Source organism: Caretta caretta, chromosome 6, assembly GCF_965140235.1.
Source record: "Caretta caretta isolate rCarCar2 chromosome 6, rCarCar1.hap1, whole genome shotgun sequence".
In the NCBI taxonomy this organism is placed as follows: domain Eukaryota; kingdom Metazoa; phylum Chordata; order Testudines; family Cheloniidae; genus Caretta; species Caretta caretta.
Window position 1 is genome coordinate 57,632,901 of NC_134211.1, and position 19,729 is coordinate 57,652,629.

A 19,729-nucleotide genomic window follows, 5' to 3' on the forward strand; every position below is an offset into this window, starting at 1 on the left:
AAGTAATAAATAGATATAGAAATAAAAGGATTGGTCTCCATAACATGCTGTACAATGATCTACAATAAATTAACCCTGATGTTTTTGTCAATATCACTTAGCATTTAATATCTAAAAATGCTTTACAGACATCAAACACTGATTGAAAAGTCTGAGACTATTTAGATTAGAGAGAGGATGAATAAGAAGGGATATAATAAAGCACTACAGAATAACATGATATAGAGGATGTAAATGAGGCACTCCTATTTACTCTCTCTCAGTACAAAAACAAGGAAATATTCAATTAAATTGAACAGGAACAAATTTAAAACTTATAAAAAGGACATTCTCTTTTACACAGTGCATAATAAACTTGTTACCAAGATCACCCCAGTTCTGTCCTGTTGAATTTTCATCAGTACTCTGGGGATAACAAGAAATAGAGGAAAGGTGTGAAGGTCTCAGCAGGGATTAAACAAGTTGCTGAAACAGTATAGGACATGTTTATCATTGTTTACACTTACAGCTAAATAGCATTCAGCACTGGTTCAGCTGAACAGCTTGCTGACAGCCGTATTAGTAATGGTTCTACTTCACAGTGTAGACACGTGTCAGACCACAGGATCATGATCTGGCTCACCACCAAGTTTAATTTTCATTCATTTGAACTGTAGCATGAATATGTATATTATATCCAAGGAAACTCAAGCTACATTGTTGTTTTTCTCTTCAGTAATAAATGTGTCAGAAGACGGTGCATCATCAAAAATTTATCTAATATGGCAAAGGAAAAAATTTTGCATTACAAAGCAAAATTAAACTTAAATCACCTCTTTCCCGTTCCAGTGGTGGTCACTGCAAATCTCAACTGCCCTCCTTTAATCATACCACGGATCAGGGTGGGATCAGTCAAAAATGCATCTCTGAAAGCAACAAAGCCATCAGTTCTGCTTCTGCTCCATGGGCCTAGTGTATATGACATTGTGTTAATTTATCTCAGTAGGAAGTGGGGTTATGTTTTAGACTTGGTAAGAACAAGTCAGGATTTTCACTGTTGTTGCCATCACTCTTTTCAATCCCGTGTGGATATGGCAAAAACTCTAAAATCAACATAGCTTTGCTTACCCTTCAGATATTTCAGAGGCAGGAAAAGGTGCAGATACTCAAACACCCCATTACCAAGTTTTGGTCAAGTCATCCAATCTCCCTTAACATCTCCCTTCTATTTCATGGTTACATTTTCAAAACTAAAGCATTATTTTAAAGCAAAAAGACATCTATGTTCCAGAAGTCATGGCCAGAGGACCCTCTAAACATGATGAATTAAGTAGACATACATAATGACTAACAAAATACTAGGATCAGGCCACAGCATGTAACCTCAAACCATGTTTAGCTCATGGGAGGTGGATACTGTGACTGTGCTTGCCCCTGCTGAAGTGCAATCTATCAGGTGGTTTGGGCACCGTGCCTTGAAAGAGGTAATCACTTCCTCCACAGCAGGAAATAAACTGTCATGATAACAGTGATCTGAAGAGTGGGGATGAAGAAGCCACTTGTGGAACATGCAGGTCTTCTGGGTTTTGATGGACACCTGAGAGAAAAATACACTGTTTCATCAAGACACTACCCTATGAGGATAAAGCACCTTTGGTAAAAGAAAAATGGACGAACTGATTGGAAAGTGGAGGCAATATAAAAGAATTATGTTTTACATGTAGCTTATCTTGGTGGCTGAAGGTATGTTATTCCTAACAGAGATCACACACATAAGGGAATGTAAACATTCCTATCATTAAGTTCATACCTATACTTCACATGGTGTTTGTTTGACAGTTATACTGTCATAATTTTAGACGGTTAAACCTCCGCTCCAGGGTTTATAAAAGATCAGAGCATTTGTCACTCTCAGTGCAGGTAGAATGAGATAGAGTGGTTGTGCAGTTCATTTTCTTTATAATTACACTCCATTAACCTTCTACATGAGAGCTCCCCTATGCTTTCATACCAGCAGCACTAACTGGCTGTGTTTGATAAGGCTCAACAGCGTCTGCAAGTCCAGCATGTGTAACAAAAGGAACGTTTTAATACCGCAGACTTAAGCAAAAACCATATGTAGCTCTATTATACACACACGCCCATCCCCTCGTAAACTATGGAATACACCATCTTGACCCTACATGCCAAATGCAATTCTACAAAACAGAAAAATTGTTTACTATATTAAACTGAATATTACTATGCTTTTCCTTCATTGCAGTCTTCCCAAGAAAAACTTGTTTAGAGTATTAAAGCATATGGAGCAATATAAAAAAGGTTACATTACATTATAATTAGACCACATTAGTGTCTGCAACTAGAGTACAGCAAAAGGGAAATTACCTTCTAAAATTAAATCTCTCCATGTACTTCTCAGCATCTTTTTTTAAAGAAACCAGCATGGTTAACAAACAACACTAGATCTATCTATAGCCTTCTCAACAGTGACCACATAAATGATAGGTCTTTCTGAAATAGAGACTTATCCTATTAATAATGTATTCTCTGGGAGTTTTTAATTCAGTGCCAGGAATGCTGTTTTCCATGTGCACAAAAGTAGATTACCATTTGTGTACACTGAGCAGTGCTGCTGGTACATGCTTTTGCAGATAAAGCGGAAACCAATTTGGGAAGGAGGGACTATGGGCAATTAATCTGGAATAGAATCTGAATTATTTGAAAAACCAAATAGTGCTATCAAACCTGCTCTTAACAATGGCATTTTATAATATCCACTGGCATCTTTAAAGAAATGTTTTTAAAATACTTTCAAATAATTTGGAACCAACAAGTTGTGTACACAGCTGGTATATGTAAGTGGGTAATATTATTCTTGTAATTAACCTGCTTCTCCCTCACCAGTCTCCCTCTACTGTTTCTTACACTGTGCTACTCTACTGTCTGTTACACTGCTACTGGCACCTGTATCCATCTTCATAGACAGAAACATTATCAGGCAATATTTCTTTTTAAAGATAAATTTTGGTAACCTTTAGCTAAGTTTTTTTTTTTTTTATTGCTAGGTTTTTTGTTTTTGTGGTTTTTTTTAAATCTTGGTAACTTTGGAGTGCCTGAAACAGGACATGCTGGCCCTTTAAAACAGGCAATAAGCCCAGCACTGCCCTTGATCTTAGTATCAGCCAAGAAGCAGTAGAATCCAAGCAGATTTCACAAGGCTGATGGGAACTGTAAAGGCCTCAAACAATGCATGTTGGAAAAGGGGACAGTAATATAAAGATCTCACTTTACTGAGAGGAAAACTGAGACAGAACTGCTTTATGAGAAGAGAGGTAAGACTCCTTAGAGAGTACACTCAGCACTCTGAACATCAGATTCCTCTAATATCTCGAATCGGGCACCCAAAATGACTAGCTGCTTTTGAAGATCTTGCACTTCCTTTCTCAGATTGTACTGAATTTAATAATGCCAATTCAGACTTTAGTACAGCCTAGCCTAACCTAACCTTATAGTCAAAGTCTTTATGGCATAGCAAGCTCAATCAAAGGTCACATTGTAATCCAATACTCTGGTTCCAAAACTGAGAGGTAACAGAGCACTTACTGCTGGACTGCTGAGAGCTGACCAGTTGCAAGGTGCTGGTTCTCTTCCTCATTTATAGCTTCTGAATAGCTTTTACAAGAAGCTACAAATATATAAATACGTTTGTAAGATTACTTTCTGGGGTAAACAATGACTGTAGTTGCAGGGATGTTATTTTATCACAAATGGAGGATATGTAGAATCTGTATGATCACAAATAGGAGGGGGTACTCATGTCAGATACAATCTCTCTATTAAACAGTGGTTCACCCAGAGAACGTATCTAATACATATGAAGCAAAATGTCTTAAGACTTTGGGTAACATTTTCAAAAGCATCTAAGTGACTTAGGAGACTTCAGGCTTATCAACACAGTGCGGTAATGTACTCTACCATGGTGTGATTTCTAACGCACGCTATGAGTTGCATGTTAACTGGTCCATATATGCTGCTGCTGCATTGTAATGTGATGTTGTTTGAAACAGTACTGCATTGAAGCGTACTAGAGAACCTTTAGGCCACACCCGGAGGGTTTCCATGGACCAATTAACACAAAAGGTATTAATGCGTTTTAGAAATAATACCCTCATAGGATGCATAACCCCGTTGTATAGACAAGACCCATTTTTAAAAGTGAGATTTATTCGTTATCTGCACTACAGATTTCTACCAGTATATCGATGTCGGTCAGTGATGTGAAGAGGGGGTGCGGGGATTCCTGACCGACAGCTGTGTTGATTCTTGAGGAGATTCAGTTATGCCACAAAAGTGCAATTTAATCGGTATAGCTTGTTTCACTTGTAGGAGGTGGTTTTACTATACCAATATAGAGCAAAGCTTTGTCTGTTTGGTATCCATTCTAGGAGCACTTTGATGAAATACTCGTATGCTAATGAAGCGCTCCGAGAATAGATATAGCCTTAAGCTCCTAAATCATTTAGGTACTTTTGAAAATTTCATCCATTGTCTCTTAATGCTACATTGCAACTAAATCCTTTGGAGATGAATTTGCATACATCTTAATTTCACTTGATACTGCTACAACTTTTTACTCTCTCAGAGCATGTATTAGAGTCATGTCTGAAAACTCCTGAGTCCATGATTTCTAAGACTTCATCACTGAAGTTACTTTTAGAGCAAAGGATTTCAAAGGTGTTGAGTACCAAAATCTCTGAAAATTATGAGTCGCTGTAAAATGCAGTTGGAAAACTATGTACTGACAGTTGGAGCAAGCACGCCTCTCTCAAGAACATCACGCTGCAGCTGAAGGGGTCAATCTCTTATCATCAGAGATATGTTGCTGCTTCTGAAATTTTCTATGACATTTCTCCTATTTCCAACACTTTTTACTGTATTACAAAAAACTCACAAAGAATTTTCTTCTATAATTGCTTAACTTTATGCTTTACAGGTAACCTGCAATGAAAAAAATTTGTTTGCGCATTGTTTTGATTGTTTGATATATAAAGAAGGCTTAATGGGGTTCTTGGTTTTATATGTTATTTAAACACACATGCATAATGTGTTTATTTTTCAGATTAGAAATATCATGTCTTTTTCTAATCTTTTTTGCAGGAGAACTCCTTGGAGGACCAGAGATATTATGACATCACAAGTGACAAGAGTGGAAGTTGTGCAGCTGAGAAAGGGAAAGGATTTTTAGTCAGATTGTCTAGGTCGTGCGCGTGTGTGTGCGCGCGTATGTGTGTGCGCGCACGCGCGTTAAGAACTACTTAATTCAAACTCATCGACAAAAACATTTTGGAGAGAAACTCTCACTATACAGATTTAAAATAAGGTCTGAAAAAGCCCTCAATTCAATTCTCTAGTTCTCCAAAGAGTTCTGCACCAAAATGAAAGACAAGACATGGCATTCCTATTATTCTACTGTAAAAAACAGTGAACAATAAAAACTCATAAAATTAGCTTTTAAGGTCTTCCTTATACATCATAAAGAAACAAAAAGAGACAAAGTATGTGTGAGGGGTCCAGGCCAGCATTAAAAACAAAGTTAAAATTTAATTTGCACTTAATGCTGGTGTAAGAATTGGGCAAAACCCACTTTACCTTTTCAAACTGTTGTTTCAACTCATTTTTTGGCTGTATGTTTATGCTGGCTGCCTGTTGTGGAGCACATCAACACACTGCTGGGTAAACATGTTTCATGCTGCAAACCAGTTCCAGCAGCTCAACCTGCTCTTACAGACAACAGATAATCTTAGTTAAACTCAGAATTGTTACTTCGTTGGACCTAAATCCAATGACAATTCAACTGTGAATGTGTGGAGAAGCATTAGTCCCAGGTTTAGCATACAAGGGATACTGAGGAGAATGAAAACACAATTTGTCTTCCTCCAGCACATTCTAAAAACATTAGCTATCAATCGTCTGTCTTAGGTATTTCAAACACACCTGTCTTGGTATCCAACTGCTGAAAAGCATGAAATAGTTCTCCTCCCCAGATTTTGTTTGTGTTTTTGAGTGAGTGGGTGTCTTAAAGACTGGCAACACCCATAGCTGGGTTTCCACATCGGTCATTAATCTAGAGTTAAAGAACCTCTGGAGCTAAGTCTTTCAAATCAGTCAAACTATAAAATCTGCTTTGTATTTGTCCAGGATGCAAACATTCCCATCTTATCTCAACACTGAACTGCAGTGGAATAGGAGGAAAGGATTCAGGGCTTTTGGAAAAATCAATCATCTATCTAATCTATCTCAACTACAGCAGCAAGGTGCTAAAGTGCAGCTGAATAATTGAGACCAGTTACTTTAAAGCTACAAAAAGAGAAATGTTATCATCAAAATCTCTCAAAAACTGGTCATGAATGGAAATAAAAGTGTCAGTGTTGCTAAGTGTGAAAGATGGCCCATCAACATGAACAGATAGAATGGTGCAAAAATACATTCTGGGATTTTGTCCTTTCTACATACTATTTTATCATTAGCAGAGTGGGATTTTCATGGAACTTGTTTGAAGGACTACATAACATGCCTATTACCAGCACACTTCATCTAAAATGAGTTTCTTGGTCTACACTGGGGATATAGTCAAACTGTCACTGGTTGTGTGGACCTGGGAAAGAAAAGAAAACAAGCTACAAAAAAACCCAGAGAAAGTAGAAAAGGAGGAGAAATAGGTACAAGGGAGCAAAGAACATTTATGATCAATGTACAAGCATTTCTGAAAAGAAAGGCATATAAGTAAGGAATAAATACCAAATTTATGGTCCATTTTGGTCAATTTCACAGTCATAGGATTTTAAAAATCATAAATTTTATCAATTCAGCTATTTAAATCTGAAATTTTACAGTGTGGTAATTGTAGGGACCCTGACCCAGAAAGGAGTTGTGGGGTGATCACAAGGTTATTGTAGGGGGTATTGAGGTACTGCTACCCTTACTTCTGCATTGCTGCTGGCGGTGCTGCCTTCAGAGCTGGGCAGCTGGAGAGTGGTGGCTGCTGGCCGGGAGCCCAGCTCTGAAGGTACAGTCACCAGCAGTAGCAGCAGAAGTTAGGATGGCATGGGATGGTATTGCCACCCTTACTTCTGCGCTGCTACCTGCAGAACTGGGCCCTCATTTATCAGCTGCCACTCTCTGGCCGCCCAGCTCTGAAAGCAGCAGTGCAGAAGTAAGGATGGCATGGTATGGTATTGCCACCCTTACTTCTGTTCTGCTGCTGGCATGGCGCTGCCTTCAGAGCTGGGCACCTGACCAATAGCTGCCATTCTCTGGCCACCCAGCTCTGAAGGCAGCGCAGAAGTAAGGATGACAATACTGCGACCCCACCCCTTAAAATAAACTTGCAACCCCCCTGCAACTCCCTTTTGGGTCAGGACCCCCAGTTTGAGAAACACTGGTCTCCCCAGTGAAATCTGTATAGTATAGTGTAAAAGCACAAAAAAGACCAGATTTCACAGGGGGAGACTAGATTTCACAGTACATGAAGCATTTTTCTTGGCCATGAATTTGGTAGGGCCCTACATATAAGTATGACAAGCACAAAAGCATCTCATAGACTCATAGACTTTAAGGTCAGAAGGGACCATTATGATCGTCTCGTCTGACCTCCTGCATAATGCAGGCCACAGAATCTCACCCACTCACTCCTGTAACAAACCACTGACCTATGTCTGAGCTATTGAAGTCCTCAACTTGTGGCTTAAAGACGTCAAGGTGCAGACAATCCTCCAGCAAGTGACCTGTGCTGCACGCTGCAGAGGAAGGCAAAAAAACCCCAGGGCCTCTGCCAATCTGCCCTGCAGGAAAATTCCTTCCCGACCCCAAATATGGCATTCAGCTAAACCCTGAGCATGTGGGCAAGATTCACCAGCCAGACACCCAGGAAAGAATTCTCTGTAGTAACTCAGATCCCATCCCATCGAACATCCCATCACAGACCATTGGTCATATCTGCCGCTAATAGTTGAAGATCAATTAATAGCCAAAATTAGGCTATCCCATCATAAACTTATCAAGCTTAGTCTTGAAGCCAGATATGTCTTTTGTCTCCACTGCTCTCCTTGGAAGACTATTCCAGAACTTTATTCCTCTGATGGTTAGAAACCTTTGTCTAATTTCAAGTCTAAACTTCCTGATGGACAGTTTATATCCATTTGTTCTCGTGTGTCCACATTGGTACTGAGCTTAAATAATTCCTCTCCCTCCCTGGTATCCCTCTGATATATTTATAGAGAGCAATCATATCTCCCCTCAGCCTTCTTTTGGTTAGGCGAAACAAGCCAAGCTCTTTTAGTCTCCTTTCATAATACAGGTTTTCCATTCCTCGGATCGTCCTAGTAGACCTTCTCTGTACCTGTTCCAGTTTGAATTCATCCTTCTTAAATATGGGAGACCAGAACTGCACACGATATTCCAGGCGAGGTCTCACCAGTGCCTTGTATAACGGTACTAACACCTCCTTATCGCTACTGGAAATACCTCGCCTGATGCATCCCAAGACCGCATTAGCTTTTTTCACAGCCATATCACATTGGCGGCTCATAGTCATCCTGTGATCAACCAATACTCCGAGGTCCTTCTCCTCCTCTGTTACTACCAAGTGATGCATCCCCAGTTTATATCAAAAATTTCTTGTTATTAAGCCCTAAATGCATGACCTTGCACTTTTCACTATTAGATTTCATCCTATTACTATTACTCAGTTTACAAGGTCATCCAGATCTTCCTCTATGATATCCCGGTCCCCCTCTGTATTGACAATACCTCCCAGCTTTGTGTCATCTGCAAACTTTATTAACACATTCCCACTTTTTGTGCCAAGGTCAGTAATAAAAAGATTAAATAAGATTGGTCCCCAAACCAATCCCTGAGGAACTCCACTAGTTACCTCCTTCCAGCCTGACAGTTTACCTTTCAGTGTGACCCGCTGTAGTCTCCCCTTTAACTAGTTCCTTATGCACCTTTCAATTTGCATATTGATCCCCATCTTTTCCAATTTAGCTAATAATTCCCCATGTGGAACTGTATCAAATGCCTTACTGAAATCAAGGTAAATTAGATCCACTGCATTTCCTTTGTCTAAAAAAATCTGTTACTTTCTCAAAGAAGGAGATCAGGTTGGTTTGGCACGATCTACCTTTTGTAAAACCATGTTGTATTTTGTCCCAATTACCATTGACCTCAATGTCCTTAAATACTTTCTCCTTCAAAATTTTTTCCAAGACTTTGCTTACTACAGATGTCAACCTAACAGGCCTGTAGTTACCCGGATCACATTTTTTCCCTTTCTTAAAAATAGGAACTATGTTAGTAATTCTCCAGTCATACGGTACAATCCCTGAGTTTACAGATTCATTTAAAATTTTTGCTAATGGGCTTGCAATTTCATGTGCCAGTTCCTTTAATATTCTTGGATGAAGATTACCTGGGCCCCCCGATTTAGTCCCATTAAGCTGTTCGAGTTTGGCTTTTACCTCGGAAGTGGTAATATCTACCTCCATATCCTCATTTCCATTTGTCGTCCTACCATTATCCCTAAGCTCCTCATTAGCCTCATTAAAGACTGAGGCAAAGTATTTGTTTAGATATTGGGCCATGCCTAAATTATCCTTAACCTCCACTCCATCCTCAGTGTTTAGCGGTCCCACTTTCTTTGTTTTCTTCTTATTTATATGGCTATAGAACCTTTTACTATTGGTTTTAATTCCCTTTGCAAGATCCAACTCTACATGGCTTTGGTCTTTCTCACTTTATCCCTACGTGTTCTGACCTCAATAAGGTTGCTTTCCTTGCTGATCCCTCCCATCTTCCACTCCTTGTAGGCTTTCTGCTTTTTCTTAGTCTCCTCTCTGAGACGCTTGCTCATCCAGCTTGGTCTAAAACTCCTGCCTATGAGTTTTTTCCCCTTTCTTGGGATGCAGGCTTCTGATAGTTTCTGCAACTTTGACTTGAAGTAATTCGAGGCCTCCTCCACCTTTAGATCCACACGTTCTTCAGTCCAATCCACTTCCCTAACTAATTTCCTTAATTTTTTTAAGTTAGCCCTTTTGAAGTCAAAAATCCTAGTCACAGATCTATTTTTGTTTATCCCTCCATTTAGTTGGAACTGAATTAGCTCATGATCGCTCGAACGGTAGTGTACTCCAGTCATGACTACTATTCCACCATGTTTCTGTTATCCCTATAAAATCTGGTTTCACTTCCTGCACCAATAGCTCTAGTTCCTCCATTTTGTTACCTAGGCTTCTCGCATTAGTGTACAAACATCTTAATTTTTGCTGTTTGGCTTCTCTCACATTCTTTACCTGATTAGGCACAGACATTCTACCACCAGTATCATCTATTAGACTGGTATCTATATTACCCTTCCTCATGTCCATTATCCTACTCACAGCTGTATCCTTTCTTACTTTGTTTTCTTCCCTCTCAATGTTAAAATCCGGCATGGAGATTACCTGGACATCTCCCAACCATCTACCCTAAATTCCTAGTTTAAAGCTCTCTTAATCAGTTGTGCCAGCCTCCATCCTAGAAATCTATTTCCTTCCCTACTCAGGTGAAGTCCATCCCAAGAGAACAGTCCTCTGTTCATGACTGCTTCCCAGTGGCCATACATCCCAAAGACCTCCTTATAGCACCACTGCCTGAGCCATCTGTTGAGCATCATAATCTTGTCACACCTTTGTTGTCCTTCTTTAGGAACAGGCAGAATCCCACTGAAGATCAGCTGAGCCTCAATTTCCTTAAGCGTCTTCCCCAGCCTGGCATAGTCTCCCTTGATACATTCCAGCGAGAATCTAGCTGTATCATTTGTTCCCACATGAAGGACAATCAGTGGATTCTTTCCTGCTCCCGTTAGGACCCTCTTCAGCCTCAGGTTCACAGCCCATATCTTAGGACCTGGCAGACAGCACACCCTTCTGTTCTCTGGATCAGCTCTGGTTACAGGCCTGTTTATTCTTCTCATTAAGGAGTGCCCAATCACGTAGACCTGCTTTTTCCTGGTGATAGATTCTCCGGTCTATCCCCTGTTCCCTCTGGCTGCAAGTCCCCTCGATTCCTATTGTCCCTTGCAATCCTCTGCAATCCATCCCGTATCCTCCTGGGGCTCATATTTGGTGTTTTCTCCATTGACTCTTGCCCTCTTCCTATAGGAGGACTAGCTGCTCTTCTCTTCTTCCTTGCCCTCTCACCTTCAGTGACCACCAGCTGTGCCCCTTCTTCATTTTCCAACTCCGCAAACCCGTTCCTGAGCTCTATTTCTTCTTCACTAGCCAGTTTTTCCTCTGCTTGGTTCTCTTGGTCACATGCTTCCACTGTCCACTTTCCTCACCCAGCAGTCTCCCCTCAGAGTTCTTTGGTCCTCCTTCCATCTGCAAGTCTGAGGTTTTCCCTTCAGCCTACTCATGTCTTTGCTCCATCATCCGCTCGAACCCCCTTCTAAACTCAACCAGAGTTTCCACCTGCATCTCCAGTCCTTGGATCTTTTCTTCCATCAGCTCTATCAGGCGGCACTTCATGCAGACGAAACTCTTTTCAGGTACTCCCTCCAGGATTATGTACATGCCGCAGCTTTCACATCCAGTCTTCTTCATAGTGTCTTCTACTGCTTGGGTCACTACCACTGCTGCCTTTGTATATGTCATAGCCTTCTCACTTTAGTCCTGTTAGTCCAGGAAACACAGACCAAACCAAAGCACCACCACCCACAGCAAAACAAACCCCCAACGATCACCAAAACACTGCCAGACCATCACACACTCCCTTCACTAGCCTGTCTGTTCCTCTGCCTGGCTCTCTTAGTCTTCCCCCCCAAACTTCCCTTGCAAACTCCACTGTTTACAGCTCTGTTTGCTGGCTTCTATGCCACTGCCTGACTGGCTGGCTACCTTTATAGGACCCCTAGTCAGAGAAGCCCCGCCCCCACTCAGGGCTCAGCTTCTCTCCCAGCACACTGCCCCTACCAGCCTAAATACCTTCTCCTCCAACAGAACTCCCACTCAAAGTCCCCTGTTTACGGCTCTGTTTGCTGTCTCTCATTGATGTGATGCTGTCTCTCCTGTCTCTCGATGATGTGATGAGAGCAATCCTGTCTCTCATTGATGTGATGCTTGTGACCCGCAAGTAGCCCAAGTGGATGCTGGAAGTGCAGGGCAGTACCACTACAAAATGCTCTAACCAGGATTGCTTCAACAAGCATAACTATCCTACTACATATCAGAGGGGTAGCCGTGTTAGTCTGTATCCACAAAAGCAACGAAGAGTCCAGTGGCACCTTAAAGACTAACAGATTTATTTGGGCATAACCTTACGTGGGTAAAAAACCCACTTCTTCAGATGCATGGAGTGAAAATTACAGAAACAGGCATAAATATATATTGGCATATGAAGAGAAGGGAGTTACCTTACAAGTGGAGAACCAATTTGAAGGCCAATTTAGTTAGGGTGGATGTAGTATTCTTGTCAGCAAGTTAAAGAAGTACGGGCTGGATGAATGCACTATAAGGTGGGTAGAAAGTTGGCTAGATTGTCGGGCTCAACAGGTAGTGATCAATGGCTCCATATCTAGTTGGCAGCCGGTGTCAAGTGGAGTGCCCCAGGGGTCGGTCCTGGGGCCGGTTTCGTTCAATATTTTCATAAATGATCTGGAGGATGGTGTGGATTGCACCCTCAGCAAATTTGCGGATGATACTAAACTGGGAGGAGTGGTAGATACGTTGGAGGGCAGGGATAGGATACAGAGGGACCTAGACAAATTGGAGGATTGGGCCAAAAGAAATCTGATGAGGTTCAATAAGGATAAGTGCAGGGTCCTGCACTTAGGATGGAAGAACCCAATGCACATCTACAGACTAGGGACCGAATGGCTAGGCAGCAGTTCTGCGGAAAAGGACCTAGGGGTGACAGTGGACGAGAAGCTGGATATGAGTCAGCAGTATGCCCTTGTTGCCAAGAAGGCCAATGGCATTTTGGGATGTATAAGTAGGGGCATAGCCAGCAGATCGAGGGACGTGATCGTCCCCCTCTATTCGACATTGGTGAGGCCTCATCTGGAGTACTGTGTCCAGTTTTGGGCCCCACACTACAAGAAGGATGTGGATAAACTGGAAAGAGTCCAGCGAAGGGCAACAAAAATGATTAGAGGACTGGAACACATGACTTATGAGGAGAGGCTGAGGGAACTGGGATTGTTTAGTCTGCAGAAGAGAAGAATAAGGGTGGATTTAATAGCTGCTTTCACCTGCCTGAAAGGGGGTTACAAAGAGGATGGATCTAGACTGTTCTCAGTGGTAGCTGATGACAGATCAAGGAGTAATGGTCTCAAGTTGCAGTGGGGGAGGTTTAGGTTGGATATTAGGAAAAACTTTTTCACTAGGAGGGTGGTGAAACACTGGAATGCGTTGCCTAGGGAGGTGGTGGAATCTCCTTCCTTAGAAGTTTTTACGGTCAGGCTTGACAAAGCCCTGGCTGGGATGATTTAATTGGGGATGGGTCCTGCTTTTGAGCAGGGGGTTGGACTAGATGACCTCCTGAGGTCCCTTCCAACCCTGATATTCTATGATTCTATGATTCTAGTACACTCCCAATAATTGATGAGGAGGTGTCAATACCAAGACAGAGAAAATTTCTTTTGTAGTGAGCCAACCACTCCCAGTCCCTATTCAAGCCCAAAGTGATGGTGTTAAGTTTGCAAATGAATTGTAGCTCAGCAGCTTCTCTTTGAAGTCTGTTTTTGAAGGTTTTTTTGTTGAAGTATGGCTACTTTTAAATCCATTATTAAGTGTCCAGGGAAATTGAAGTGTTTGCGTACTGGCTTTTGTATGTTACCATTCCTGATGTTTGATTTGTGTCCATTTATCCTTTTACGTAGAGACTGTCTGGTTTGGCCAATGTAAATGGCAGAGCAGCGTTGCTGGCACATGATGGCATATATCACATTAGTAGATGTGCAGGTGAATGAGCCTCTAATGGTGTGATGTGGTTGGGTCCCATGATGGTGTCACTAGAGCAGATATGGGGACAGAGAAGGCAACGGGGTTTGTTACAGGGACTGGTTCCTGGGTTAGTGTTTCTGTGGTGTGGTGTGTAGTTGCTGGTGAGTATTTGCTTCAGGTTGGGGGACTGTCTGTAAGCAAGGATTGGACTGCCTCCCAAGGCCTGTGAGAGTACGGGATCGTTTTCCAGGATAGGTTGTAGATCACTGATGATGCGCTGGAGAGGTTTTAGCTGGGGGCTGTATGTGATGGCCAGTGGTTCTCTGTTGTTTTCCTTGTTGGGCTTGTCCTGTAGTAGGTGACTTCTGGGTGCCCATCTTGCTCTGTCAATCTGTTTCCTCATTTCCCCGGGTGGGTATTGTAGTTTTAAGAATGCTTGATAGAAATCCTGTAGGTGTTTGTCTCTGTCTGAGTGATTGGAGCAAATGCGGTTGTATGTTAGGGCTTGGCTGTAGACAACGGATCGTGTGATGTGTCCTGGATGGAAGCTGGAGGCATGTAAGTAAGTACAGCAGTCAGTAGGTTTCCGGTATAGGGTGGTATTTATGTGACCATCACTTATTTGTACTGTAGTGTCCAAGAAGTGGATCTTTTGTGTGGACTGGTCCAGGCTGAGGTTGACGGTAGGGTGGAAATTTTTGAAATCCAGGTGGAAATCTTCAAGGAGATTTTTTACCCATGAAAGCTTATGCCCAAATAAATCTGTTAGTCTTTAAGGTGCCACCGGACTCCTCGTCGTTTTTATCCTACTACATATTACACACAGACACGTAGACCAGGTGCCTGTCATGTAATTATACTTTAAGCTCTACAGGGCATAGACCCAGTCTTCAAAAATCTGTCTGCAAAGCATCTAGCACACTTTAGAACTATACAAACAGTAAAACTAATAATTCATCAGACATTCTTATTCTGGTCCACACTGTGAATATATTTATTATGTGCAAGACAAACAATAAAGGATTATATCCTTCTGTTTGAGTTCCCCAAATTTTCCTATTCCAGTTTAGCAGAGCAATGATAAAGTACAAGCTTTTTCCCCAAATCCTGAATACCTTTGTGCAGCTTCTAGATTTCAGTCTGCACCAGTGGTTCCATTTTTTGCGTAGGGGGCAGAGACTGATTTTCTTCATCTTGGCTAAAGAAGACCACAAACCTGGCCAGTGACCCACATTGCTTGAGAAATTGCACCAATAGCAGAAGCTATAAAGGCAACCGCTTTTAGGCCAGCAACAGTATATTCAGAATGAACAGACTGCACTAAAAGATTTTTCTCCCACACACAAAACCAAACTGTTCCTGTGCCCCTTACCGCTGACTGAGCCTGCCTCTTAGTTGATGAGCAAGTTGTTATTTAGAAAAGAATTTTCTTAGCCCATACTGGAAATTCACTCTCAAGCACAATCAGCTGTATTGGTCAGTATTCAGTGGATTTCAGAGATTCTTTGGCATGGAGACCAGATGCTAACATATTCTGAAATACTGCTGAACACATGGTTGAAACATACTTAGGGGAGGGGAAAAAGGTATATATTTCTGTAAACGTATCTATTAGATACATACACTTCTGAATGATCAGTGCAGATTATTCCTGGTTGTTATAGTTGAAGATTTACATCAGTGTTTTTTTTTTATTTGTTAGTAGCGTAGGAGTCTAGTTATGAGTAAAAATATTAAGACATAGATATGTGCTACATAACTGGTTCTTTCAGCCACTAGCAGAGCAGCTTACCTGGAACAACTTAAGCAGTTCAACCATCCTCCCCCTTCTCCTGGGCACACATTAGTTAGGGGAGAGAGAGCGAGAGAGCGTGTGTGTGTGTGTGTGTATATATATATATATATTTATTTTAAAGACAGAAAAGAAGAAAGCATGAACAACTTTAACCGAACATTTTTCATGATGCTTACCTTTTTTCTATTACACAGTTGCCAGACTTTCAAGAGAAAACTAGATACATTATAATAACTGTGACAACAGGCCATGAGAGAATAAAACCAATAAGAAACCTTTCCGTTCAGTTCTTCACAAGGCTGTCACTTGTACTAGAAAAATGTCACTTTGATGCCCTGTTTGCATTCCAATTCTAACAACAAGGAGAAGGATGGAGGTCTCTGGTTTCTATGACAACCCAGATGGGCCACAATACAAGATACTTACAAATGTTCAATTGCAGGGATGCCAAATCAAATTAAGCCAGAGTTTGCACTACTTCATAAAAACTAAAATGAAAAAAAAACCCACCACAACAAAAAACACAAATGTCAAAAAAGGATGACATTTCAGCCACAGGCTCAAAGATTTAAGAAACAAAGGATAGAGAAAGAAGTCACATTTCTCTATAAAAATAAATAAAGTCAACACCAAAAAACTGAAATCCTAATTTACGTGAGTAAATGTTTTCATTAAAAACTAGACTACTGGAAAATTACTAGCAGACATCAAGAGTGAAAAACAGGACCCAAAAATAACATGGATTTTATTAACTTACTTAAATCACTATAAACAGGCACATTTGTCATCATGCTGTATTTTCATGACTAGTTTAGCTCTATGAGTTACTTCTCGATCTTTTTCTCAGTGTCTGCCTCTGCATTAGTCCTCCTTGACCCTTCTGCAGAAGGCACATATAACGACATTAATTTCAACTGAAGAAGTTAGATTAACAATAGCGTAGAAGTGAAATGCTTTGGTAACACTAACAGAGATGCTGCAAAAACATTAATGTAGGTTTTTAAATGTATTAACTGGCCAACTGTTAAAGCCGGATACAGTTATTTCTCATCAATGGCAGAAACTTCACTACAGAACAGAATGGTGACTGAGTGTTCTGGAAACACAGATAGCTGTCACAGGCAAGCTTGTTTAGCTTACATTAGTCAATGTCCCTTAAACAAGAATTTTAAGTGTTTTTTCTATTGTTTTCAAATGTGGAGTTCAACATACACAGTTCCCCCAGTTAAGGATTCCTTAATGAATATAGGTTTTAAATGCACAATACATTATTTTGCAACTTGGTATATTTGCAACGTCTGACATATTATAGAGATTATTTCCCCCATCAGTCATTGCCCTTGTTAAATTTATTCTGCTTCTTCTTTCAATCCAAACACAAGGTAGTGGACAGTCTTTGTTAAATGTAGGATAGCTAACATGGCTCACAGCAAGATTGATCACTACATAGTTTTAGCAGGTTTATCTTCTTTGGGGAGAGGAGAAGAGGGAGAGGACGGAAAGGATTAACAGCCGTGCCTAGCCAAATAATCCAAAATTAGAGGGACTGTAGCATTTAAAATTGGAACAGAGTACCTTAAAATCTGGGCCTGTGCAAATGCCTTTAAAATGTTCTATTAAAATCTGCAGACACTTGCCCTTCATAATATATTCCCCTTTTGAGTGTTGCTATTCCGTACTATTCCTCCAAGCACTCTCAAAACTATCCTGGAAAGATGCAATCTTTACCTAACACCCATGTTATTTCAACCTTAAACATGTACCATTATGTAAATACACACCTCCCTAAGATAAAAATTATATGATATGTTAAGTTTCATCTGCAATTGATTCTTTTAGAAAAGCACTTCCAATATCTACCTAAAAAAAGAGAAGATAAATTATTTCAGATTTACAAAGACTGGAAGAATGGAGCATTAAAAAGGAACATGGTCAAACAGACCCATAACATGTTTAACTGTACTTTGCCTTAAGGCTTTTGTTTCTTCTTGATTTTACATATTTGTATTTTTAAAAGTTTACTTTTCTGTCAATAAGAAATTAAAAGAAAAGTTAGTGAAACATTGTCATACCACCTGTACAGAAAGACGAGGAAACATGATCTGCAACAACAGTTAACACTAATTTTAGAATTGTGCCAGCACCATCACTAACGATGGTGCATAAACAAGAAAGTCAACCAAAAGAGTTCTGCCAATTTCACCTCCACAAAAAACACAGCAAATACATCAAGATTTTCCACATGGAAAAGGATAACACTGGTGGAAAATAAATACTTTTCAAGTTTCTAAGAGGCTTTTTACAAACAATCAAGAGGGGGGAAAATGATATTAGAAGCTATAAAAAAAAGTAGTTGACAGCATGCTTTTAAATGTCCAACCATTTCAAGTTTCAGAGGAACAGCCGTGTTAGTCTGTATTCGCAAAAAGAAAAGGAGTACTTGTGGCACCTTAGAGACTAACCAATTTATTTGAGCATGAGCTTTCGTGAGCTACAGCTCACTTCATCAGATGTATACCGTGGAAACTGCAGCAGACTTTATATACACACAGAGAATATGAAACAATACCTCCTCCCACCCCACTGTCCTGCTGGTAATAGCTTATCTAAAGTGATCAACAGGTGGGCCATTTCCAGCACAAATCCAGGTTTTCTCACCCTCCACCCCCCCACACAAATTCACTCTCCTGCTGGTGCTAGCCCATCCAAAGTGACAACTCTTTACATAATCAAGTCGGGCTATTTCCTGCATAGATCCAGGTTTTCTCACATCCCCCCCACCCCCATACACACACAAACTCACTCTCCTGCTGGTAATAGCTCATCTAAACTGACCACTCTCCAAGTTTAAATCCAAGTTAAACCAGAACATCTGGGGGGGGGGGGGTAGGAAAAAACAAGAGGAAACAGGCTACCTTGCATAATGACTTAGCCACTCCCAGTCTCTATTTAAGCCTAAATTAATAGTATCCAATTTGCAAATGAATTCCAATTCAGCAGTTTCTCGCTGGAGTCTGGATTTGAAGTTTTTTTGTTTTAAGATAGCGACCTTCATGTCTGTGATTGCGTGACCAGAGAGATTGAAGTGTTCTCCGACTGGTTTATGAATGTTATAATTCTTGACATCTGATTTGTGTCCATTTATTCTTTTACGTAGAGACTGTCCAGTTTGACCAATGTACATGGCAGAGGGGCATTGCTGGCACATGATGGCATATATCACATTGGTGGATGTGCAGGTGAACGAGCCTCTGATAGTGTGGCTGATGTTATTAGGCCCTGTGATGGTGTCCCCTGAATAGATATGTGGGCACAATTGGCAACGGGCTTTGTTGCAAGGATAAGTTCCTGGGTTAGTGGTTCTGTTGTGTGGTATGTGGTTGTTGGTGAGTATTTGCTTCAGGTTGCGGGGCTGTCTGTAGGCAAGGACTGGCCTGTCTCCCAAGACTTGTGAGAGTGTTGGGTCATCCTTTAGGATAGGTTGTAGATCCTTAATAATGCGTTGGAGGGGTTTTAGTTGGGGGCTGAAGGTGACCGCTAGTGGCCTCTAAAATACATCCTTTTACTGGAAAAGATATTCTTCAGAGATTCTATTCTTTGTTCTCTTATTAAACTGACATTAATATTTTCAGGTATAGCACATCTACACAACATGGAGTAAGTAATTATCTCTTAAAGGCAGATAAATACTGTGTTGCAACTGTTTTGCTACATCTTGTCATGAAGAATCAAACTTTGTTGTTCAAACCTTTAGTGTACTGCACCAGATTACTTTCTCACCACCACAGTAATTGGTTTGGTCTCTCTCACCATTGTCTTTTTTCCCCCTAAAATAAGTTTAAATTAAAACCTACTTCAAACTGATATACATATGATCATATTGCATACAGGAAAATATGTATCCTCAGAAACATTCCTCTGCAAGTGTTTTTCTATTAGTTATAAATGAATGAGGATAGAAACAGCCTTTGTTTGT

At 40.7% G+C, this 19,729-nt stretch overlaps 2 protein-coding genes across 11 annotated transcripts in view; one reads left to right on the forward strand and one right to left on the reverse strand.

The window, feature by feature from the left end:
- Positions 1–5,239, forward strand: part of LARGE2 (LARGE xylosyl- and glucuronyltransferase 2) — a 118,034-nt gene extending 112,795 nt beyond the window's left edge. For all 4 annotated transcript variants that reach the window (XM_048855442.2, XM_048855440.2, XM_075129545.1 and 1 more), the window contains one exon: positions 5,137–5,239. In XM_048855442.2, the coding sequence (XP_048711399.2) occupies positions 5,137–5,224 (88 nt within the window). In that variant the 3' untranslated portion in view covers positions 5,225–5,239. The remainder of the gene's footprint in view (positions 1–5,136) is intronic.
- The window catches only part of PHF21A (PHD finger protein 21A), a 256,174-nt gene that overhangs the window by 59,290 nt on the left and 177,155 nt on the right, over positions 1–19,729 (reverse strand). The gene's annotated exons all lie outside the window — the stretch shown is intronic.